The sequence below is a fragment of the Melanotaenia boesemani genome, chromosome 6, assembly GCF_017639745.1.
Source record: "Melanotaenia boesemani isolate fMelBoe1 chromosome 6, fMelBoe1.pri, whole genome shotgun sequence".
NCBI classification, from domain to species: Eukaryota; Metazoa; Chordata; class Actinopteri; order Atheriniformes; family Melanotaeniidae; genus Melanotaenia; species Melanotaenia boesemani.
The window spans coordinates 28,290,005-28,316,669 of record NC_055687.1 but is presented as its reverse complement, the minus strand read 5'-3'; the positions used below and the strand labels follow the sequence as shown (position 1 = coordinate 28,316,669).

General features: G+C 37.7%; 2 protein-coding genes across 3 annotated transcripts; both read right to left on the bottom strand.

Annotated features, from left to right (window-relative positions):
• Positions 1–488: 488 nt before the first annotated feature.
• On the bottom strand, positions 489–7,917 carry LOC121642109 (proline-rich transmembrane protein 1-like). Its single transcript, XM_041988601.1, has 3 exons — positions 7,624–7,917; positions 5,173–5,406; positions 489–638 (listed from the first exon to the last, which is right to left on the bottom strand). Exons 1-3 carry the CDS (start codon positions 7,768–7,770, stop codon positions 489–491), a joined length of 531 nt encoding a protein of 176 aa, XP_041844535.1. The 5' UTR covers positions 7,771–7,917.
• A 4,396-nt stretch (positions 7,918–12,313) lies between these two features.
• On the bottom strand, positions 12,314–26,411 carry fxyd3 (FXYD domain containing ion transport regulator 3). Of its 2 annotated transcripts, none has more exons than XM_041988078.1 (8): positions 26,247–26,411; positions 16,719–16,774; positions 15,748–15,780; positions 15,549–15,572; positions 15,310–15,384; positions 15,165–15,201; positions 15,028–15,071; positions 12,314–13,039 (listed from the first exon to the last, which is right to left on the bottom strand). In XM_041988078.1, exons 2-8 carry the CDS (start codon positions 16,759–16,761, stop codon positions 13,020–13,022), a joined length of 276 nt encoding a protein of 91 aa, XP_041844012.1. In that variant the 5' UTR covers positions 16,762–16,774; positions 26,247–26,411; the 3' UTR covers positions 12,314–13,019. The 2 variants fall into 2 exon arrangements, with proteins under 2 accessions (XP_041844012.1, XP_041844011.1); XM_041988077.1 differs by having other exon boundaries at positions 16,719–16,766; positions 26,247–26,410.
• Between the last annotated feature and the right edge of the window lie 254 nt (positions 26,412–26,665).

The window sequence follows — 26,665 nt, the reverse complement described above, 5'->3', positions numbered from 1 at the left end:
AAACAGACGCATGTAGAGCGGTTAACATTTCAGCACTGAGTTTACCAGGTTTTACCGTGAAACAGATGTAATTTCAGTCAGATAACATACATGTGAATGTTTATAAAAATTTATTTAAACACAAAGTTGACATTTGGCAGTTGTGTCCCTGTTCCAACCCACCTGTGGCCTTTAGGGCTCAGTTGAGCAGCCCTGCTTTATTATACACTCATTAAATGCTTAAAACCGACCTTACACAGAAAAAAGGTTTTGGAAAGCAAAAAATGGAGCAATGATAATTCAACGCAGTTTTCTGGCTGTGTGCTGTATTGGCTCCACTGCTTTCCTGTTAATTTCAGGGGAAATTGTGCATCACTTATCACTTTGGCTGGAATAAACAAAAGTGGGCATACTTCAATTAGAAACACTTGATGACAAACTGATTACATTCTTTTTTTTTTATAGAATATTATTTCAATAACTTCTCAAAGATTTTCAGGTGATTTGATTTAGAGGACAGAGAACATAACAATAACGTAAATAATGGATGATGTAAAAACTGTAAGCCCAATTCCCAGAGCTACATGGTTCAGGGTCCTGGCTGTACTGCTGTAGCGCTCTGCTGCCACCTGGTCACCACGTTGAATCGCGTCACGGGTCTGAAAAAAAACAAAAAGTCAATTTTAATAGTTAAACAAAAATTATAAAATTGTCATTAACAAAGCTAATTTTGCCCAAAGTAAGCACATTACAATAAAACAGCAGTTTAATCCAACTGGAGTCGTGTAACAACAGCAGGCCAGAACAAATGAGATGAAGGATTTCAGATAATGTAACACCAAATAAAATAAATAAAAACTCATCATAAAGGAGCTTACACAGATGGTTTAACTAAGATGACAAAATTCTTCAGGGAACTTAGTGAGCATAAAACTTGATTATCTCTTTAGTGCCATAACTCCAGTCCTCGAAGGCCACTATCCTCCAGGTTTAAGATGTTGTCCTTCTCCAGCACAATGGATTCAAATCAAATGGATCCCACATTTTATGTCAAGTTCTGCATAAATGAGCCATTTATTATTGTCCAATGATTTATAATTATGATATAAAAGTTGCTGGGCAGCTCCTACCACCAGATGCTTAGTGTCTTCAAAACAGTCTTTTAAAAAACAAAAAATAAACAAACAAACAACAAAAAAAAGAAAAACAATTACTTTGAGTCATTGTTGCTCAGCACACACCACTGCTGTGGACATTTGGAAACTTCAAAAGAAGGATGTGGAAATTTCCAGCTTTGATAAACTGTCAAAATTTCAGTGGAAAAATATAAAAATTGACAATCCTTTTAAAGACATGTGTTTGCAGTCAGTGATGTCATAATCTTTGAAGTATTTTACCAAATAAACAGCTACCATAAGGACATAAATTGCATAATGTGGTTTTTATGACCCAACACATCACCTAACCCTTGAACTGCTGTCACAACTATATGACACATGAGCTGAGGCATACATTTCTCATAAATCAAAGGTTAATATAGTTTATTGTTCATTTCCAGGATGGTCAGTTTACAGTTGAGTATGCACACGTCTCCTCACTAAAACAGCTGATCTTATTAAACTAATAATTCTCATTGGATTGTGCATCATTAAGTAATTTTCCTGAAACTTACTGTGAATTCAATATCACAATCTTTCTTTAATAACCAACAAGCAGATTTATTGTTTTTAGGGAATACAAAGAGTTCAGAAGAGGGCAGAGCTGGTGTATAAAAGGCATGGCTTCAAAGTATTTGTTCCTGGAATACCCTACACCTGCCAACCTGTTTCACATTGTACTTCTCTTAACAGAATAGGATGTAATTGCTACTGCAAGGAGATTTAGCTATATGTTGCTCTTTTCTCTTTGCAAGATGTGCAACTGCCACGACTCTGTCAGCATTTGACAAAGGTAATACTGTAAGTATGGTTGTAATTATGTACTGACATGAAATTGTATAGCAAGTATCCACAGGTTTGACAACAAATTACCTTTGGCTTTTTGCATGGTTTTCAGACAAAATGCTTTTTTTCTATTAAGAAGTATCAAATTGTATCCTGTCAGTTCATTTCATTACAGTGATTTCTTTTAAAAAATCAGGCATTAACAAAAAATCTTCTCGAACTGTGTGTTAGTTGAGGTGCTGCTCGCCTCTCTTCTCTATGAAATAAAAAAAAGCTGCTACCCCAATGCCTCATTTTATTACCCAATGTTATTTTTTCCTCCTTTTCTGATATCCAGACTTCACTTTCTTTGGGAAGCACATGACTATCCCCTCCGGCTGTCTTGCTGCTCTCTGTGTAACTCGGTTGAACCGACTGCTGCAGGTGCGGACTTAAACCATTTTTGCACATTTTTAGAGGGTCGATAGAACAGCCATCATTACTGTTAGTGCAAAATTAATTCTTTCTGCACCTTGATTCAGGCAAACTGACGTAGATTATGATATTAATTAATTAGAAATTTTAAAATAGAACATAAAAAAATCTTTTAATTCCAGGATTTTCAAGGGCCCCCACCTTGCAGTGAGCCCTGGGTAAATAGTACCGTTCGACCTCTTAGTTGACACCACTGACTAGACTCCTCGTATGGAGCCAGAGCTTGGTCTGCATTGCTGGCAATAAGTTAGATTAATTGGGTTGGACTCCACCAAGGCTGCCCTTTGTCACAGATTCTGTTCTGTTATGGACAAAATTTCTAGGAGCAGCTGAGGTGTTGAGGACCTCCGGTGTGGGTCTCTGCTTTTTGCAGATGATGTGGTTCTGCTGGCCTCATCAGGCTGTGATCTCCAGCTCTCACTGGAGCGATTTGCAATTGAGTGTGAAGCTGAAGGAATGAGAATCAGCACCTCCAAATCCGAGACCATGGTCCTCAGCTGGAAAAGGGTGGAGCCAGATGATGTGGTTTGGGCATCTGGTTAGGATGCTACTTGGACATCGACCTGGTGAGGTGTTATGGGCACGTACCACTAGGAGGAACCCTGGGCAAGACCCAGGACACACTGGAGAGACTACATCTCTCAGCTGGCCTGGGAAAACCTCAGGATCCACCCAATGTGCTGGCAAATTTGGCTGGGGAGCAGGAAGTCTAGGCTTCCCTGCTTAGGCAGGTGCCCCCACAACCCTACCCCGAATAAGTAGCGAGAAAATGGATGGATGGATAGATGAACTTTTCTGCTGCTGCCTGACTCATTTACAGCTTATTTTATTTCTTATAAAGGAAAGTGTATATTAAAAAAACATACAATCTAAATATGCAAGGTTATATTACAGCTAATTTCCATCTTTAGTCCCTTGGCAGGTCAACAAAATACACTATGCTAATATATTGCACATGGGGTCATGAGTCTGTTCTGTTTTCAGCAGTTTGAAAGAAAGTTTGGAAGAGTATACCACTACTACAACTACTTCGAAAGGCAGAGAATTATATCTCTCAAATATCTATCAAAAGAATTATACTGATCTCTAAGACTGCATTGGCTTCCCGTTAGCTTCGGAGTTGATTTTAAGGTTCTGTTACTGGTTTAAAAACTCTTATTAGTCTTGGTCATGGCTGTCAGATATATCAGATCTATTTTTTTGTGTTAACCCTCAAGAACTAGAGGAAGGGCTCTTCTGAAAGAAACCTTTTATTCAGTCGCAGAGTGAGAACAACAACCATGGTGACTGGATTTTTTTTTTTACGATGGTCTTTTTATCATTAGAGTAAGATAATGTTTATTAAAATCAAACTAAAAAACAAACTTTTTGTCTTAATTTCAACAGAACTTTAAAATATTTATTAACATTAGTTATACATTTTCTGTTTCTTCACAAATTGTAATCCACAGTTTATTTAGAGCTGGTGTGGTACAGAGTGGGATATATTGTTCTTAATGCTTGTTTTTATTGTAAAAAATCAATATTGTCAGTATATCCTATTAAATAAACAAATACAGTAGAAGAGATGTGGCAAATCCATCTGAAAGTTGCATTATATTTCCCAGAAATGAAAAAGAACCAGCAGGAAAAGTGTGTCTGTAGCAGCATACAGATGCTACAATGCTCTAAACTTATGATAGAAACAGAATTCTGATTGACATCCTCCTGTTATGAGCAATACGATGACTCATTCATTACTCTTGCATGAAGTACATGATATCAGCCTATTATCTGTAATAGCGTGGCCAGTTATAGCGACGTAGGATTCTGTTGCAATGCAGCGTGCATCATGTCGAAACTGTTCTACTTTCTTTCTTAAATTTTTCCATGACTTCTGTGCTGGTTTGGCTATAGTGTGAGGAAATAGTGGAGACAAAATCTGTTGTTTAATTAAGTAACAAAGGAATGGGACTGAATAATTAGGTCTGGGAAAAAAATGATTAATTAAGCTGAAGATAAATATTTGCAAAGAGAGACTTGAAGACATTTTATAAAACAAGTTAAATCCAAATATATTGGAGCTATTTTATTCTAAAAGGAGTATGGGTTGGGTAGGTAGGAGAAAATAGAGTTTGGTAGGAACCAGCAGACAAACTTCAATGTTCATTCAAGGATTTTGATTTGGAAACAAATACAAACTCTTTTGTGATGCAGTGGTGCAGTCATGAAAGATAAAGAGACTTTGTTTAGGTTTTATTATTCATTCTTGACTTCCTATAGGCCACTTCAGTGTTGTTAAATTACAAAGCACCTGTGTTTAAAATGTGCTGCTCTTAAAGTACCAACCTGTTATTCTATATTTCAGGAAATGCTTTGAATGTGTTAATTTAGAGATTAATGAAAATTATGGCAACTATATTTTGATAAATTTTAAAAGGTTTTAGTTGCAGCCCTATATGAAATACAGTTACAGTATTTTCAAAGTGGCACAAATAATTAAATGATAAACTGAGGACAAATTAAGGGGTGAAGTCTGGTTCTTTTATACAATCCAGTGAAGGAGAAGGCTGCACTACAGGATTATAGCTTATTATACAAAAGTCACAACCCATAAATAGAAACAGGTCAAAAATTGTGATTTATTTATTGTATGAAAGCTTGTTTCATTCTACAGAGCAGGGATAGGCATGCGTCAGTTGCTCTGTGGACTAGGGATGGGGTTTAAACATTCAAATGTGCATCTAATACAGTGCACCAGTCAAGGAAAAATGCTGCACAATTTTTAGAAACTCACCGAGATGGAGTGGACGAGGGCACAAATTCCAAGTGGCAGGCAACAGCAGAGCAAGGTGAAGATGGAGTAGCCCAAGTAGTCATTTACTGGGACTTGTGGTGAGGCTGGATTCCTGAACATTGCCGGCTGCACAGTGATGATCCTTGGCTGTCCTACATACTGCTGGCCCATGGAGTAAGGCTGAGGCTGCTGCTCGTATCTCACACCTGCATAGTGTGGTGCAGCTCCAAAGCCCTGCAGGCCACAAGCACAGAAGTAGCCATTAACAAATGAAGTATTTTATTTCAAGGCTTCAATTTTTCACTATACTGACTGCATTTTAGTATAAAAAAAAATAAAATAAATAAATATATATATATATATATATATATATATATATATATATATATATATATATATATATATATATATATATATATATATATATATATATATATATTTTCATATTCATTTTCTGTACAGCTTAGTCAATTACGGGTTGCGGGTAAGCTGGAGCCTATCCCAGCATTAACAGGTGAAAGACAGGGTACACCCTGGACAGGTCACCAGTCCATCGCAGGGCCAACTCATAGGGACAAACAACCATTCACACTTGCACTCACTCCTAGGGAGAATTTAGAGTCATCAATTAACCTAACATGCATGTCTTTGGGTGGTGGGAGGAAGCCGGAGTACCCAGAGAAGAACATGCAAACTCCACACAGAAAGGCCACCGCCCTCAAGGTATATATATGTATATATATATATATATATATATATATATATATGTATATATATATATAATTTATTTTTTTTCATGCTGTTAATTTGCACTTAGGTCAGTTTCTAAAATATTGCCAGTTTGCTACTTTTTCCCCATGTATTTATATATTTGATGGATGATGGGTCTGGACAGAAGTAAGTTCCAGAGTAAACTTAATTATAAGATAAATGTTCACTGTCCAGTTATGAGTGTTTCTATCTGACCAGCATAATTTCTGAGTCTAATTCTAATAAAAACATCAGTCTTAGCTACTGGGCCTTAACCTAAGATAAGATTTAATTTAATTTAATTTACCATGTATCAAATTGTCCTATTAAGAGGTCTTTTCTGAGCAAGCGTGGCTATGGCTTTAGAGTGTTAGAGTGGAAGGTTTCTCTGCTTAAAATTAAGTATTTAAAATATCCAAACAAAGTAATTTAAACCAACAAAATGAAACAACTAAAACATGAAAAATAGCTGTTTTCCTTATGGCAATTTCAATTTCACACTTATCGTGCAGGTCTACTCTCTCCTTACTCACTCAAAGTAATACTGACTGTTTGGACAGGTGGTAAGATACAGTAATCTGCAAACAAGGTCCAAATGATTTGATTAGAGAAGAATAAATCTTTAGCTCTTATTTTCTGCAAACAGTAAGTGCAGCATTTTAAAGGCTAGGGTGTGTTTTTGCTCCTGTTTTACAACAAAGATTCTTGGACTCCAGAAACACTTGTAGTAATGCCGAACGCTGCAGAACACTTTCATTGTTTGACAAAAAGCATTACTAAACATCATAAAGAATCGCTCACACTCTCGCCAGGTAAAAAGTGCTGCAGCACAAAAGGCAGAACTTGCAGACCAGCAGGTTCCTCCCACAGGCTGTTAGATTGTTGAACTGCTGACTTGTATAACCGTTTTATTAACCAGCACTGGCATTTTAGTCACAGGATGCTGCTTATGGACATTCCAAATAGAGACAATTTTACTATAAATGTCTTGGTGATGTGTGTGTGTGTAGGTATGTGTGTGAGGAATTTTTAAAGTTTTTTATTACTTATGACCATGGAGAAACAATCTTTTTGCTTGCACTACAGTTCTGTGGATAGCTATTTGACAATAATTATGGATTAGATTTATATAGCGCTTTATATAGGCATCCAAAGAGCTGCCAACCAACCGTGGCAGCCAATCCGCACCTACGGCCATCACTGAACATTCATCCACATTTATACACCAGTGTTGCCAACACTGGAGGCAAGGAGGGTAAAGTGTCTTGCCCAAGGACACAACGACAGATGACTGGGGGAGCGGGAATCGAACCGCTAACCTTCCGGTCATTTGTTCAACCTGCTCGAAAGCCTGAGCCACTGCCGTCCCAATAAACCTTGATTTGATTTAAGTTTCATTCCAATGACAGTATATGAAAGTACAAATAGTTTGTGACAGTTTTACTGACTTTTTAAATGGATAACTATGTTTTTATTACTAACACTAAACCTTAGACATCAACTAAAACATATCCCAGCCATAACTAACTGAACAAAAGAGAGAAAAACATTACTTACATCTTGTGAAGAAATAAATATTTCAAGATAACTGCTTTATAATTTATTTACATTAGCTTCCAAATTGCAATGTTGATGTGAATGAATTGTTTCAGAGTTTAGCCCACAAAATGAACATATTTCAGTCTTTTTGGTTCAGCTTACCGGCTGCTGTGCAGAGTATGCTGGGGGAAGCTGAGTGGGTTCCGGGTATTGGTACTGTTGATTCTGGCTTGGTGGCGTGGTTGACTGACCAGTGGAATAAGTTCTGTTCCATCCCATCTGAGAAGTACCTGACTTGTTGTAATCCATGATTTAACAATGTGGTGGTCCCCTTTTCTTTTCACTGTAAGCTTGTTTCTTTTTCCTTCCTTCTTCCTCTGAAGAGCTTAATAGTAACTTCAAGTTCTTAGCACCCCGTCAGATGGACAGTAAAGAGGACTGATCTTTTGAGAACACGTCTACAAGTATAAGGATGCAATAAACATATGAATGAGTTCCGGTCAGGAGTTTCATATCACAAGTATGCTAGAACATGGGCTGCATCCTTAGCAAATCTCTGCGGCCAGATATAGAGCAGCAGTGTCATATAAGGGCCAATGTCCGACTGCACTGCAGTTTATGACAGAAACTGATTCAGAAATTAGAATAGTAAAGTAATTAACTGTGAAGTAAAATAGCATTTATTAACTCACATTTTCAAAGTAGCTTCACTGAGTCTTGAATGTGGTATCATTACACCAAAATGTCCAAGACTTTTATTTCTAATGCAAATGGATTTAATTTCCGGTTGCCTAACAGATTGCAAGCTTGTGTCTCTCTTTACGGGAACAGGGAGGAGCAAAGAAAGGTGAGCTCAGGTGCTATGCAACATCTGGACACTTACTGGAAAATGAAAACCTTACAGCTTATCAACAACATAGAGGTAATTTATGCCAACATGGATTACAGGCACCATAAATTTAACCATTTGATGAATATTGCCACAAATTTGCTGTAAAACCACTTCTGGGCTTGTTTTATTCTTTTTTTTTTTTTTTTTATCAAATTAATTTACATATTTTTATCAAACTCGTTTACATATTTATTTTATAGGACTTATTTACTATTTATCTTTATTTATTCTTTATTAATTGAGTTAATTTTTAATTGTGCTTTTAGTTTGGTCTTTTTCTATTTGATACGTTTTTTTTTTCCAATTTTCTAAAATGTATTTATTGTGTTTATATTTAACTGGAAATAAAATCAGGCATTAAGGGGTTAAATAAAAAGAGTCTCCTAGTCTAGGAGACTATGGACAGCTTAGATAAGATTTACCTATCTGTTGACTGAGCCACAGCCTCTTAACGAACAGGAAAGTGAAATTAAATTCTCTCTGTACAGTACAAGGTATACATTATTAAGCCGTGTTTGTCAGAGGCAGCTGAGCTTCATCACAGCGGCCATTTTGATGTGATATAGACTAGTGGTTTTCAAATTGGGGGTCACGAGATAATTTCAGAGGGTCCTCAGATAATTGAAAAAAACATTATCAAATAAATTTTGGATTTTTACCAGGCTGTCAAAATTTAACCATTAATGAATAGATAAATCTTTGAAATTAGCTTATTAATTCTTTAATGCAATAACGCATTCCATAAAAAATATCAGCGGCCTCTCCGCAGAAAAAGCTGATTTTGGGCATGTGGGTACCGTATCACAGCAGTGAACCACCACAAACCACTTTATCCTCCTTATATGTGAAGACTCTGACAGTTTTCCAGCTTTACATTTAGATGACTGCAAGATGACCTGTTTGATACATGACAACATTAATCACTAAATCATCTCATGGGGGTGGGGGTCACGAATACCAATGCATCTTATCTTGGGGATCATGGCTCAAAAACTTTGAAAACCACTTATATAGAGGGTAAGCACAGATACTAGTCCAAAATAGATCATAACAGGGCCCTTTCACACCTTACTTGAAAAACTCAGGTGAAGTGAAACTTTTTGTTGAGGGCTTTCACTTTCTTTGTAAAAACCCTAACAGTGAGCCGGCATGTTACTTCATGTCCTAATGTCTGCAGTCTGTTGAGTTTTTGTACTGAAAGAGAAAAGAATCATAAAAATTATTACTGGTAATGAGTGTGATTAAAAAATAAATTAAAATGATGAGCTTTGAAAAGAGTCTTTGGTGACCCTTTGTTTTTTTTCTTTTTTCTTTTATTGCATTCTTTAATTGTTTTTTCTGACATTATAAAATCTTGTAGCTGGCAACAGCAAAATCATCACACTGTCTATGATCATTTTAAAACAATAATAATAATAATAATAATAACAAACAATTTGGCCATCGTTGATCTAGTACTCTATTGGCTGGAAGATGCTTGACAGACAGCTCATTCGGAAACCCAAGAGAGAGAAAAAAATATCCAAGAGCAGAAGTTTTGAGAACACAGAGAATGAGTGTGAGGGAAAGAAACCAAGCTTGAGCTAAACTTGAGAAGAGGAGCAGATCTTTGGAAAGAAAAATGACATATTTGAGTGTGAGAGCAGTGTGAGAGTAGAGGGCAAGATGATATTTGAGCATGAAAACAAGAATACGTGCTCTCAAATCAAACAATGATGCTCTTGATTAAAAATAGGGAAATACCCCCATAGCTAGCCCAGTCCATCTGGCAATGACAACCATGCCACATTCAGTACCCTTTCTGTTGATCTGTTTGAATTTTAGCAAGTCTAAATTCCTAAATTCACTGAGTTGCTGCCATGTGATCGGTTGATTAGATATCTGTGTTAAACAGTTGAACAGGTGTACCCAACACAGTGGCTGGTGAGTATGTCACTGTGGATACCAGAAAAAGGGCAAAGGCCTTCTTCCCTTTATAGTTGGAGCTCAGGTACATGTACTGATGAATGAACCACTGGTACATCTGTCTTAGAAACAACAAAAAGGAAGACAAAAATCTACAATTATAACTGATATAACTGCAATATCAGCAGTAAATGTATTAAATATAATAAATGTAAAAAACACTTTACTCTGGCTTGTGCTGAAATTCAGCAGATAACAGAACACAATGAACAATAATGCGCCATAAATTCCATTAACAGAAACTGTAAAAGAAAAAGAAGAAGAAAAAAAAAAAAAAAAAAAAAATATATATATATATATATATATATATATATATATATAAACAATCAAGACATACTGATGATAACAGGTATCAAGTATAGGGCAACTCAGGAGCAGATAAAAGCATGTAGAGCCCTCTTGGGGCAAAAAGATTGCTCTACAGCAGGGGTGCCCAAGTCCAGTCCTTGGGATCTACTGTCTTGCAACTTTTAGATGCATCCCTTCTCCAACACACCTGAATCAAATGAATGGCTTATCAGGCCTCTGCAGAGATGAATGACATGTGGATGGAGGAATTTTGCCACTTGATTTAGGTGTGTTGGAGAAGGGAAGCATCTTGCAGCATAGTAGCTCTGGACTTGGGCGCCCCTGATTCACAGTGCCTTCAAATTTAGGAGAGATCTGTAAACTATAGCTGTATTTACACTTCAACTTACCTCACCAATGGCAACAGCCTAAAGATGATGAAAGATGTATAAGACATTTGTCAGGATAATATTTAAAGTAGCGGGAAAGCGAAAAGTTCAAGGACACCTAATTAAACGCTTGCATCAAAACTACACCCGTTTGCTTGGAGTAGAACACTATGCAGCTAAAACACAGCTAATTTAGATAATTAAAATAAGGAAATTTCGTCCATAATTTTATCCTAAATGAAAGAGGAATAAAGACCTACTGTAGTAAATATTAACATATCTCATATATAAACAGAACAGGCTAAAACAGCTGACCAACTCATGACTTGTCTTCATCAAGTCACACCATGATGATGATGATGCATAAAATTTACTGTAGAATTAAACAGGTTGCTCATTGGCCCCTTCCACCAGCTAAAAAAACTGTTTGCGATAATCTCAGTTTTTCGTTTTGTAGATATTTGTTGGGCCTGTGCAATTTTTATTTTTAATGGTTGCTTCAGTGTTGAAATGTCCTGTCCCATCTTCACCAGTGGGCAACGTAATCTTGAGACGATTCCTTTGTATGTCTTGTACATGTGAAGAAATTGACAGTAAAGCTGACTTTGACTTTGATTACTGGAGAAAAATCTACAGCTAACTAAAACTTGAAATTTAGGTAGCTTAGTCACAAGGTGGGCGCCTAGATTTGGCTCTAAATGATACTGCTGGCCAGTTGTGCTGAAAGGATGCTTCTTGACCGAAAGGGAAACAGAAACCTAATCAAGCCGTAATTAAGGGAACACTTTTATCTTTGCTCCTGGCACATCTGGTACATCATTTGAGATACTTGATTTTGAAATTTGAGGAACAGATATACTTTAAACTTTTAATAGATTTAGTTGAAAATGCCAAGATGCTTAAACTTAAGGTGAAACTAGTGGCATATAGAAAATAACCCTTTGGATCATATTTACTCAACATTTAATCCTCAAGGTGGTAAAAAAAAAGATCCTCTAGCTCCTCCATGTGGTTCTAGTGTGCTTTGCAATAATCCGCTATGAGTGAAAGCACTGCACAAGAGCCAGAGGGAATCTAACCATCAACAGTCTTGTGTCCAAGCTGAACCTCTCCAGTCCAGCTAAATGCTCCCTTTTAGTCAAGACAGAGAAAGAGGTTTATGATCAGAACAAACAACAGACATGAAAACTAAACATCAAGATTTGAAGCTGTAGGTTTGTATTTCTAAATATCTTATTAAAGGAAAAATACAGGAGGGATGCACCTCCAGACTGCACACACACGCATACACACACTGAAGTGATGTCCACTCACATGGTTGTTTTAACAGTTATTTTATAGAAACAACCCTCTGAACAGTACAGTCATCTACAGTCTTCCATGGACTACACATAGAAATGAACAGATTCTTATGAATTACAGACGCCACACTTAACACTCACAACTACATGGATTTCATATATTTGACATGAAAACATAACCAGTGGGTTAGGTTGAATATCTACATCAATGTTTACCTTACACATACAGAATATATATAACAGAAGGGATGCCAGACAAAACCTACAGTATATGGACATTTAAGATTTATTTATTTTTTGGTAATAAATTTACTTTTCTATGAAGCCATTTTCACTTCAGTCAGTTGAGTCAGGTAACGCATAAAAAGATATTTTGGGTGAATGGCCAAGTATTTTTTTTCTTTAAGGAGGATTTCTCAAAAGTTAGCGGCTCACAGCTAGTTAATTCAGGATATGTCAGCTAACTGGAGTTCAACTGAGTGAAATGAAAGTGACAAAAGTGTATGTAGAGTATGTAAGTGAAGAGGTTGCAGGTTGCAGGTCAGTAGCTCTTTTATCAGGCAAAAAGCTTCACACCTTGTATCAGGCACACACTGACTACTTTCTGTGGATCTTACTAAATAACAGCAAAAGCATCATGTCTGGTGTGATGATTCCCACTGCTGCTCCTCTCTGTTATCTGTAGATTGCAGGTTTGGAAAGTTAGTGTGATCTGGCTGACATCTAGCAGTCACAGGCACGACCTGTAGACACATGCAGAAAGACAGGAAGAAGGGTTTTAAGTGAGAATCATCTATCCATCACATCACTTGACATTTCTTTATTTATTATCTTTTCAAATACAAAATTGTTTTAGTTTTAAACTAAACTTTCCACCATTATCAAAATAAAATGAATCTTGTGACAGTTAAGTCCATATTGGCAGAAGTGGTTACTAACGTGTCACACTTCTGCATTTGGCTTAAAAAAAAAAAATCACCATGAGAACAGAGGCTCTGCAACAGCTGGCATCAACTGTAACATGAGAATCTGAACTTCCTGTGAAAGCTCACTCTGCATGTAGAAAATGAGACAAAAGGGTAAAACACTGCTGCTTTTTATCTGAGAACTAGTGGCAGAGAGGAGGGTATAGAGTGTGTAAGTGTACCACTGTATAAGTCCCTATGGGTTCTGGCTGAGTTGCTTACATATTACACACACATACTGTTTTTCCATATGGGCCACAAGGGTATTTTACCTACATCAACAAAGTAGTTAGAATCAGGCATAGCTGGCTTTCCAGTAATAATAGTAACAAAAATGTTATACATTTAATTTTAGATTAAAAGTTTTAACAGAATATTTGTGCATAACATGTAATCCTTGTTTATCTAGCTGTGATGTGCTGTTACGCTGGCCTGTCAGAAGCTCTGGAAAGCTGTGGAGACTTGCGGCAGGTTGTGGCAGATGCAGGAAGTGATGCTGTAATTTGAACTGCCACAATCTGAGCTGCTGTCTGTCACCAGATGAGGATCAGCAGGTAAAGAATAAAGTCCGGTGTTACCTTTACACCCCTCAAAAGCACAAGTCCGTCCCACTGCAGGAATATTTAATCAGAAACTCTGTGAAAGAATAAAAGTCTGAAACTAGCAAATCTATAAGTTCACATCCAATCATATGCGTTGGTGGGCGTGGTTTTTTTTTATGCCTGCAAGGTGAGGATCCATCTATCTGCATCTGGAAGGAGGGGCTGTGGGGTTTTAAAAATTTTCTCACGACGTAGATAACCTCTCTATGTCACGAACAACATGACCTGGTTTTACCCTGTAGAGGGCGCTATGAGCCATTTTTTTTTAACCCATAAAGTCCCATTTTTAAAATAAATAAAAGAAATGCTAATTTTATCAACAGTATAGGTGGTTTCCTTCACAATTAAGTAATACTGTGTTGTTCACAGCTCAAAAAACACATTTTTGGATGCACTACCCCTTTAATTGTTTTGGGTTATTAGTTAGATTAAAAAATATTTATTTTATATAGAAGGCATTCTTAAATTTTTAATATACAAGAAAAAAAACCCAACTAAATAAGTTAAAACCCCCACAGGAATCTAAAGTTTTGATGTGGCATCTTTACATAACTGCACTACAATATAAAACCATAGTGTGGCTGCTTCCAATGCCCCCAGTTTGCCTCCTCCCCTTCTCTGCCTGAAGGGCACCCAGTGTCCCACCACCTGTTCAACAGCAAGGTCCATGATATGTCAGTCCAGCTCTACGAGTGTTTTCCATTCTGTCAGTATGTGTGTATGACGTGAGGCTGTTTTTAGTGAAGCAGATGGACAGAGTAAATATAACCTTAGACCTGGGCTGTGTGCCATGTGGACGATCAAAAAGCAGAGCATTTCAGAGTAGCCACGTTTTACAATAGACTGTCATACATAGAGCCTTGATTTTTCTATACATCATATGAGTTATAATCCAAGTAAACAGATACACTGAACTTAGAAGCTGAAACCAAATTTTTTTAGTTTTGATATTTTCAGCCAACATGCACATATCTACTAAAAATACAGTTACAATATGATTTATAATGTAGGACATAAAATACCTTAGCAGAACTGTACTTAACTGTTGTCAACTTTTCTCAAGCAGTTCAATATTTCATCTCTTTACAAAGATATCAGCATGAGTTTTTGGGTTTAACACAGTTATATTTAAAAAGCATTTGTTAGCATGTGGGTGGACGTTACCTTGGTCAGTGAGCATTGGCTGAGCATTGCTTCCTGTCCTCCTTCTGAATAAAAAGAGAGAAGAGATTCAGAATGAAAGAAAGTGGAATTTCTCTAGTTACATAAATATTTTAATATTTTCCTGTATGATGGATCACCTCTTGTCCTGGTTGAACTTGCACCTGCAGTGGCCACCTACAAGAGAAAAGCATCTTTTCTTTATGTCTGCACCTCTGCGTGTCACCCAGGTCTATAAATGATTATACATCATGTGGGTACAGATGTGTTTAGTATGCATCTTACTGAGCAGGATGGTAATGCCAATGAGACAGAGGACACCAGCTAGAATGAGGCCTCCAACTCTTAGTCTCTGGTCATCTGTACAGGAAGATTAAGTTTATAATTAGACAACAAATCTTTTGCAGTTGTGAAACGTATTAGCACGTTACCCAGTCACAGAAAAGAGAAGGCAATGAAAGATTGCTGGTTTACACCATATTCTTATTTCCATTAATTATAATCGTGTTGAAATAGAGTATTACCAAAGGTAAAGGGGTCATCCTCCGCTGAGGGAGCAGAAATGAAAAATGTCAGTATGAAGAGTAAAAACAGTGAATATTTACAGTAATATCAACATGTAAAAAAAAGGAAAAAGTTCAAAGAATGATGGCCATGCACACAACATTTCAACCTTTGAACTTAATGTGAAGACATGAAAAACAAATAAATAAATGTTCTTACAGTGCTGCTCTTCTGCAAAAACCAGGGACACAACTGCAAAAGGACACATAATGTTGGTGAAATAACACTTTTCATGCTGTTCAGTAAAAGTGGTCAGGGCTGGATAAAAACCACAGTCCACTGATGTGTTTAACCAAACTATTAACTAAAGTCTCACAACATCTAAATCCTGCTGAGAATAGAAAAATAAAAAACATACTAGCACCAACTGTACACACTGCAGTTTACCACCTGAGTTTACAATCAGGCCAGGTGCTTCCTTTCTCATGTTAGAATAAAAAAATGTCTCTTCAACAGACCGTCGGGCACAATTTCCTCTGCTACAAAGTTGAACCAACAGCTTATACATTAACAACTGATGCACTATACACACACACACACACACAAAGATTTGCAATCTAAACATAGATGTTGCACCAAGAATGTGTTGTCACTACACTATTCCCTTTTTTCTTGTAAGTACAATCAATTTTAAAATTCAGATTTAAATGTTTTGGTTGCAAAACTAAAGTTTTATTGAATAAAAGCTGGCAGGATCCACATTGGGCTGAAAGATCCAGCCCTATTGATCTGTCCTGATGAGAGTGACTGCTTTGCCATCCTTCTCCACAGACATCCCCCTCATTGTTGAACTGTGGATATTGCCAGAGTAGTTAGATGTTCGACCGGCCAATAGAGGCATCTCTTACATATTTTAGTGAAGGTCTTGCTTATAAAACTCAGCTTAAAAATGAGTACTAAACTTCTGGGTTTGCAAACAAATCCACTTACTTTTATAGTCTAATTTATCTTAAACCACTTTGTAATTACAACCCTTTACTGCTTCTGTACATAATAAAATATAGTAACTTAGTAAGTGGTTGGTGAGCTGACATTTTCATTTTTTTAATGCAAGCTCACTAATTTAAAATAGTACTTCTTTTCTTTTATAAAAAATGGATTAGATGATAGAACTTCTGACTTTCACTTACATGTCACCAACACCAAAGCCCCGATCTTTGACATCCTTAGCATCGAGTCTGTTCAGATAGAAAGAAAACATTCAGTAAATGAAACATGAGCTAAATATCATTCATTTTGAATGAGAACATGATCGTCAACATGCGGTTCACTAAAAAGTCTATGTCCTCATTGTCATGGGGAAATCAAGTAATCAAATCTTACATGACGTGCAAGAAAAGTGCAGTTAAACATAGTCCAAACTGGCTCAACAAAAATGCCATGTTGGGCCTTTCTGTGTTTTCTGAGGGGCACTTAAGCACACAAAGACACACTTAGTACTCTCACAGGACACTGATCAAATTCAAACAGGCACAAAGTGGTCTCTGTCTTCTTTTTTGTCACACAAACTCAGAAACTTGAGCTGATGTTGATGGGCACCAAGTGCTCTGATGGTGCCTCAAATCTCTCACAGTAACTGCATTACAATACTGCCACGAAAAAGCTTCAAAGCCTCAATTTTTTCTTTGTTCTTGTCTCAGTGCTAACTTTGTTTTTCACTACAATTACGAATTACAGATAAAAAAAAAATCTGAGAATATTATTAAAGTACACTCACCCTTCTTTTCTGAGGGTGTCTGAGATGACACTTTGATCTAATATTCTGTAGTACATCAGAGTATAAGTGATCAGATTTGTTTCTTTTTAGATGCTATTAATTAGAGAATATATTTCTACTTTCCAGAGCTTAATGAACGTTGTGCTTTAAATTAAATATTTATCTTCCTTAATGAATACATACATTTCTAGAGAGTTCTGTTTATAATGCACACACAATCCGAGCTAGTCTGCGTCATGCAGTGTCAGCAGTCATGTTGAAGCAGCACTAGCAGAGGCTCCATGTGGACTGGGAGGAGACGCCTTAAATTACACAGCAGTGATTTTCCACTTACTGCACTTTTCCATTTAGAACACATCACAAAGAGCAAACACACTCAAGCCATTTCAAGTTCACACTCAATCACGTTACAGTCGTGCATGAAAACGCACCATTTAGACATCTGAAAAGTTGACTGACTTCATTAGTTTTAAGATTAGTTTCCCTCCTGCAGCTGCTGGTTATACTTCTCAGAAAGGATCATGACTTTTCTGTTTCACAAGAATTTACTGAATGGGGAGGCAATATAAATCATGCAGATTAAGCTACAAAACCTGAGCAAAAGAAAGATTTTACTGGTTCTACAGAGCAGAGAAAGTCTTCTAGTTACACACTAACTAATGATGCAATGATTGGTTTAGAACATATTTATGGTCTTTGTAGGTGAATAGCCCATCTATTGGTTTTTCAATATAAGAATCACATACTTCAGGCAAAAGTTTAAAGACAAATAGTCCATCAAATCTACTTGCTCTCTAGTGTCATGAAGTATTAGTTTGTGTGAAAACTAATGTAAAAGCAACCTTAAAGACAATGTGATGAGTAGAGGTTGCCATTTAAACAATATCTGTGGGAGTTTGGCAACTAGGGAGAAAAAGAAGAGTGGGATGAGTACTTGTCTCTTGGTGCTTCCCCACAGCAACCCCAGGCGAAGCAGGGGGAATGCAGAGGGATGGGGAACATGCCAACAACCACAAGAGAAGAAAGACAGAGAGGGAAGGAGAGAGAAATGAGAGAGACAGAGGACAAAGACAGAAACAAGAGAAAGAGAGACATAAAGAGCACACAGTTTGAAAACTGAAGGTGAGACGACTGAAAGGCTAAGCAAAGGAGAGATAGAGGGCAGGATACAGTATAAAGACACGTCTTTGTGTCTCTGTGCTCCTCTATGATTATCATATTCTAAAACAAATGTTTGTGTAAGGTGGGGTCGAGAGAAAAGTGTTGTTTTGATGGGAAGCTATAAGCCCAGTGCTCTGCTGGGGAAGTAATGTGTGGTATGTACAAATTATTTTAGTAGAGAGGAGACTTGCTGTCACTCAGTACCACAAAACCTAACCAAAAAATTGCTTCAAGACTAAAAAGTTTTTGCAGCCACTGTTCAATGACTTGGTATGTTTTGTATTTCAGTTAGGTATATGTATATACCTAGGTAACAGTATATGCTTACCTTTGGTCAAACAAAATTTTGGCTCTGAAACATTGACATCTACTGTCCATTATTTTCTGAAATTTAATAGACTCTGTATCCAGCTGATAGATAGATAGATAGATAGATAGATAGATAGATAGATAGATAGATAGATAGATAGATAGAATACACTATAACCTTCACAGATGAACATAATTTGGCTTTCTCTAAACTTTTGAAAGCACATGTACAACTGTTCAAAGTTTAAATAATTATTGAACAGCAGGCTGTTATCTAACAAGATGACCACAAAACCTCCAACAGAAATGCCTGAACCATGGATGGACCACTAAATGTTCTTGCTCTTTTATGCTTCATCAGACTGTTTATATTAGGACATCATGAGACCAAAAAGACACATAACATGACAAGTTATTGAAACATTGACATTTCTAGGTTGGGGTATACCCACACCTCTGTTTTTAGCTTCTTTTTCACTGAGCTGTTTGAGAGGAATGAACTACTTTGGCATGATTCTGCTTACATGTCCTACATTCATGGTGTAATATGAGTGCAGCATGAATGTTTTACATTTTCTTTTTGTAAATAGCATATATTACCAAACAACTGCTGATGGCTGATATATTACAGTAAAGGGTGGTTTGGTTTCCTTGGGCACAAACTCCCTGTGGAGATCCAACTCCAGCTCTGCCTGGTGCGGGGATAAAGACTTCTCTGTTCTGGCTCTGTCATGCTCCTCTGCCTATCTCCGACTGTTGTTTTCAGCTCTTGCTGTATCTCTCTTATTCTTCCTTGTTTGGGAGCATTTTCCCTCTTTTTCTTTATTTTCGCATAGTTGGTTTCTTTCAACTTGTCTTTTATTTCTCAATGTCTGGGAGCTGAAAGAATTGGTTGCTTGTTTGAAACCAGTTTTATACGCCATTCTTTCTTTTGGTTATGCTTCTGTCTCCTCTGTTGTCCTCTTCAGCTGTGTTAGACTGCTTCCCCTTCATAACACACTTATGCATGTCCATGAACCTTTGTCATTTCCCTTATTTAATTCCTTTTGTTCAGCTTTTTCCACTCATTTATCCTTTACATTAAAAACTCCCCAGTGTCACACTCTGGAGGTTCTTTGCTGAAGACCATAATCATCTTCTTTCCACCCACACTTCTTCTCCTCTCTTTAACTGTGATAAAGCTACACAAGAGCAGCAACCCACTCAGTACTAACTCTATTTGTCATGGTGGGGCTTTGTATGTGTGTCTGAAGTTTGCAGGTGGGGCTGAGCAGGTTGCCATGAGGACTTAGGGCGGAGACTGGAGCCACAATTGACACCACCTGCAGCTCATCATCAGGCTCGTTGTCCTGCTCTTCTCCCAGCTATTTAAGGACAAGCAGGAGCTCCAGTCTTTGCCAGATTGTCTCACAATTCTGCGTGGTAATCAGGCCTGCCCTAGTGATCTTGTGCCTTGCTTTGCATTTAAACCTAACCTTGTGATCTCTACTCCTCAGCACATTGACATCCACCCCCTTGGAACTTATTAGCAGCTCTGGACCAAGACATCTCCTTCCACCACCTCAAGTTGTACCTGCCTGCTCGCCCTGCCATCCATCCAACACTTTTCCCACAACTGGAGATCCTTCACTGGCGTACCCCCTCCGCCGTCATTTCCCCACAGGAACACAGTAAGCCGTTCCTCCCCGCTGTTATTTCCCATACCTCGTCATATCCACACTAACCGTCTGCACTCTCTTAGGAACAGCATTCCGGACCTGGACCAAGCCTTTCACACTTATTATCAATAAACACTGTTATTTTCTCCCGCAACTCTGTGTGTTCTGCTTTTGGGTTCTCCTCCACTCTACAGCCTCGGATCGTGACACTATTATTAGGAACAGTCATTTTTAAAATGTCCTTAAGATGTGTGTGTGTTTTACACAACATATCATGAGTTAATCAGCCAACTGTACTGTAGCTGAGGATTTCTGCAATGAATGTACATTTCGCAACTGAAGGTCTCAGAGAGGTGAGTTGGAGGAGCCAGTACAAACTAATCCTAGTGTGCATTAAGGGGATATTCAAAGCTACTGTCCTAGGTCTGTGTTAGCAGAAGCTAACAGCTTCAGAAATGAGTTTATTATATATCAAATGATCATTTTTCCATAATGTTAAAATGCATGTGTCTAATGCATCATTGTTTAGCTAAGGGCCCCTTTTTTACTGCAACATGCTGCTGTGTTGCTGCTTTCTGTTCAGTGACATGTTGCTTTATTGTAAACATTAGCCTGCTGCTGTTGGAGATGACATTATTAGCTGAGAGATCAGTTAATATGATTTACTGTGATGCATATATCTGCAAATAATTCAAAATCTGATTGACATCACTCAACAAAGCAGATTACAAGAAGTCTGGTCTATGTATAGATTAGAGTCATTCTAGATAAGGAACGGCGCTAAGATGATCAAATTTTTCTGTCAGAGAAAAAGAGGAAAAGAAAAAGAATTTATTAAATAAAAAAAGAAAATATATTAAAACAGTGTTCTATAGTTACATTAAACCAGAATTGATTTCATTTTACAAAATTAAAAATATATTCCGGCTGCACTTAGAGCTTCCATATAACTGTGACTTAAGATTTCAATTCAAAAGCTAATATATTTTTAAACAAGCATTATCTAGGTGAAAATGGCAGGATAATGAAATATTATGAGGAAAAATAACAAGAGAAAAAACATGCCATTTATATTAGTTAATGTTTTAGGGAATAACGGGTCTAATCATCTTTCAATGCCTCACATATGTCTCAAATCTACATTTAGGTTGCTGTAAAACTTTGCTAAATCTAAACAATGTTTACAATGCATATCAGCAGTTTGCATAATGGAGACTGTCTCAAGTCTGACTGAATGACAGATCACTGAGGCTGCCCATCTGCTCAGCAATGAGAAATGGGACTATGCTGACGTTTGGTTGTGTTCATATGTGTTTGAAAACATAAGCAATGAATTGGAAAACAAGGTCTCATTTTTCTGATTAGTAGCCTTATTCTGCAACTTGAGTGGTACAGTTGGTGCTGTGACACCTGCTCTGAAGGCAGGAAGCTTGAACACTTCTGCTGGGAGATCTGGGGAGGACTGCAATGGGGCAAGTTGGAGTTTTGCATTTACAAGCAGTCATATGCAAAGTTATAGGTCCCATGAATACAAAACATATGTGTTCGGGTTGAGTCCTAGACAATGCAGACCCAGTTTAATCCGTTTACTAGTGTATGTGATGTATGATCTGATCTTGATATAAACCTTGAGTAGCTTAACAAAACAATTATTTGACTAAATTTCAGGTCTGAGTAGTCCTATTGACCCATAACAGACTTCGCCTGAGACAGTCTATCTATCTATCTATCTATCTATCTATCTATCTGTCTGTCTGTCTGTCTGTCTGTCTGTCTGTCTGTCTGTCTGTCTGTCTGTCTGTCTGTCTGTCTGTCTGTCTGTCTATCTATCTATCTATCTATCTATCTATCTATCTAAACAATATATGATGCCAATCTCAGGTGAAGTATTGAAGGCTTCATTCCACTTCTACACCTGTGTATGCTTGTAAATTGCAGAGCATCCACAAAAGCCCAACTTCCTCCAAGTAGGATGCAGCCCTCGCTAACACATCTGCTTTTTCTTGTGCTTTTTCTTTTTCCAAGTCCAAATGTCTTTGTGATATGGCCACTGTTTTTGCAATATATTGATATTGTGCATCTTAATATTGTGAGGATGGTAAATCAGCTAAAAGCTACTGTTTAAAAACTACTGAGGTTTGTGAAAAGTATTACAGTACTCAACATTATTGGGCTACTGAAAAGCTACTGTTGAAACTCTTTATAAAATTTAGTGCAGAAAATAATAAGCTATGCATTACCAGAGTAGGACTGGCTCAAACAGAGCCAAAGCTAGCAGAAACTCTTCAGGTCAAAACCATGTAAGAGCAGCTGCTGATGTTTGTGACAACTGCCAAAGCCGTTATGGTAGTTTGGTGCTTATATTTTCAGCTCTATGGGCATTGGCTAAAACTAAACCCAATGACTTAAAAAGTATAAAGTTATTTCTTCATTTTGAGTGAAATGTAAAATAGCTGGCAACAACTAATGGGTACATTTTACCATCCAATGGAATAAACTGTGGATTGTGAAGCTAGTTATACATTCACTTGTGTTATCAGCAATAATGTTTTAATGGTTCTATAGATATTTGTATGTTGATCTTTGCATATTTAAAAAAGAAAATTTTTTGCTAAGCTGCAAGATGGGAATATGCCATGGAATTGATGTCTACTGGCAGCAACATCGTGGCATCCCTATAAATTAGGTATAAATTATGAATGTCTCTCACCTCATGCCACCTCAAAAATGAGTCTCAACTCACGTGGCCTCAACAATGCCGCCTCAAACTAAAACTAAAGTTTAATAGAAAGTTGTTTTATCTAAAACTGTATGAAGAACAAAGTCACATATCTTGATATAATAAACTCTAAGTAGAAGGTCATTACTGGAAACCCTGTTATATGCAGGGCCCTCTTTACAAAAGCAACAATAAGTGAACTTTATTAAAGCTTCACTTATTGTCTGATCATAGTCACTGCGATCAGATAGACTTCGGCATTCCCACTACGATCAGCAGCTGAATAATGAATGCGACTGCTATATTAAAGTAATGTTACCATATTTTTTTGATGATTAGCGACATTATGGTAAACATGATAATGCACATTAATATGTTGACATTCAAACAAGTGTCCAGGAAAACATAGTCCCAATTTCTGGTGGCGACGTACTTCTCCATGACGTTAGTCAAACATGGGTGGGAGGCGACGTTAGACACGTGTTGGTAAGTGCAAGTCAGCTTCTCAAACAAACACATTACACGACAAGTCTCTTCCTTAGGCAAGCCATGGCACCTTCCACCCGCCATGCAACTTGTCTCTATTTTCCCCCACGACTCTACACACCCACCCACGTGTTAAAAAGCTGGACATTGGTATGTCTGCACTACAAAGACAGCTGGCTATTCTCAGTGGCGTTTTTTTTTTCCTAAATTAGCAGCAATGCATTCCAGAGAGCAACACATCCTCTTTGTGAGACAAACACACTCGCACACACACAGACAGGGAAGTCTGTGTTGTAGATAAAACACATAAAAGAAAACATGAAACAGCTTTGAAATGTTGAATGAATAATTAGCTTAAACTCAGCTAAAACACAGGTGAACCTCTTGTTATTCAGGAATGATTGATTATATTGGTACAGTATGCTGCACTTGCTTTAGATCAAATAGCTGCAAACTTAGATGATGGTATGCTTGACCTCAAATATATTCCCTAAAAAACGTCCGATTGACGGTGGCTGCTGTCAAATCGCAGCAGGGGGTGGGTGGTGCAATATAGGGAGGAGAGGATAAAATTAACTTGACCTTCTTAGGAGGGCAGCAGTTGCTGTTTGAGTTGGGTGCCCCCTAATATAATGTTAGGGGAAACACTGTAATGGATGGAAAATTAAACAGCTAAGTGATGACATTAATATGAAGACAAATAAGGAAAGATGAAGCATGATGTGGGGAATCAGTGGAGGAAGTACAAGGGAAGGGAACATGGAAGTTTAAAGATTTTTTTTACAGTTTGGAAGCTAAGAGTGAACAAGAGAAGGAGCTAGGAGAAGGAAGAATTTAAGCCTCAGGGTAGAAAGGTGGCAGGAAGACAAGGGAGAGCATTTGGGAAATTGAGGGAAGGAGGAGGGTGAGTGATACAGACAGAGAGCACGAGGGAGTATAACATGCTGGAGCCATGAGTCACACATGGTTACCACAAGTCTAGCAGTGAGCAGCTAGCAATGGACTTCATTCTCACTCCACAGCTGTAATCAGCGGGTGAAAGGAGTACATTTCCCTCCTTTTATCTCACCTCTTGACCTTGAATCACAAATCTTTTAGGTGATGACAACACTTTTCTGATAAACTTTGTGTAAGACTTGACTCATCTGTTGCAGTTTTCTATCAAAAGTAATAAACATATACAGTTAATACATTATCAATGACCTGCTTTGTCTCTGCTGAGCTCTATATAAAAGCTTTGTGGTTACAAAGTGAATGCACTGAAGGTCACAGCTGCAATACTGGTAAAAAAAAAAAAAAAAAAAAAATCAATGTTCTCTGGTTGAGGTTTCTAAATTTGTCTTTTTGAATGTTCAAAGTGCCAAACTGAATAAAGGGGAGAACACAGTGTTGTCTGGGATTGCTCTCTTTCCTCTTCACCTCAATATTTCTCAACAATTTTCATTAGTTCCTTTTGATTTTTCTTCATAATGATCAAGTGAGGAGAAGTGAGGACAGAGAACTAAGTCTGCCTTACTTTAGAAAGGAAAGAGAACTGTCTGTCACCACACACATTCACCCTCTCTCCATCTCTTCCATTCATCCTGCAATCTCTCCATTTTCCTTTTCTCATACTGTGGCAACAACCCACAGTGCACTTCAGACCCATAACCTGAAATTTATTTTTTGTTAAAACTTCTTATCAAGAGGTTCAGCAAATGCTCAGCAATATTAATGTTTTACAGCCATGCCAAAATTAATTACATTATAGGTATAACTCTTTAAAATGCTCTGTGCCTTCTCCTTTTACCAGCTCCTGTCCTCTGTCCTTGCGCCTGTTTGCCCTGGTGGCTCTTAGCAAACTGTAGTCACCATTGCTCTTATCAGGTGGCCTGTTCTCACACACGCACACACTCATATGCACACTATATGACATATGTAATTCAGAAAGCAGGCAACAATATGACCCTGAAAAAAAGACAATGTGAGGACTTAAGCTGACAAGCCCACTGAGTAAAATGTCTCAAGGTGCTAATGGGTAGTATCATATAATGTGCAGTCATGTCATACATTCAGTCGTATCTATTTGATATTACATTTTTAAGTTATCTGGTGAGTTTATACAAGGAAGGCTAAACTAAACAGGCTAAACAGACACAAGATGACGTTTTTTTTGTTACCCTGACTTCTTTTCCTAAAACACTATTAAAAGCGCGTGAACGACGATTCTGTATCCAAGTCCGTTACGCACGTTGGCGAGTGGGCGCGTGCCTTCCGTAGTCCGAAAAATGTGTAAAAACTGCGCTATTGTACATCTCGCTTTAAAAATAGCATTCATTATATACTTTAATAAGGAAGTGTGACGTTTACCATTTTTATCTGAGCGTCTCTTAGTTAAAAAAAACGACCTGAGCCAGTTGATTAAAAAAATCTGTGACTTAACAAACTTGTTTAGAAAGCTCTGGAATGCTTTACCCCATGATCGCCCGAAATTTGTTCAACTGTTTAAGATTTGAGGAAAGGGGGGGCGTTATGGAAAACTTTAGCAACCAAATTTTCAGTCTAAGGAAAACATAACAGACGACAACACCGTGCGAAAGATGAGCTAATTTATTCGTTCAGTACTTACCTAGGACACGAAAACACGAAGATTTTTCTTAAAAAAAATCCGACGTACAGTCGGATACGTGAATCAGAAGCGACAACTTCTCTCCTCTCTGTGCGCCAACACCCTGCCTTCAGCACTTCACTGACACTCAACAGGTTGGCTTGGTTTGTAGAAAAGGGGGCAGTGTTTACAACGCTCCTACAGCTTTGTTGTAGAATTCTGATCCAGGGTCGGTTTCTACTTCTGTCTTGTTGCTGAAGGGCAAACGGTTAAGTGGGGCGTGGAATCTGATCCAGGGTCAGCAGCGCCGTACCGTAAGGAGGACAGCACCATTAATGTTTGCGTGTCGAGAACGAAGGTATCGAAATTAGCAAAAATTGCCAAAGTGACCTCACTGTGATATGTAAAAGGTGGGCCATCAGCATAAACTAACATAGGTA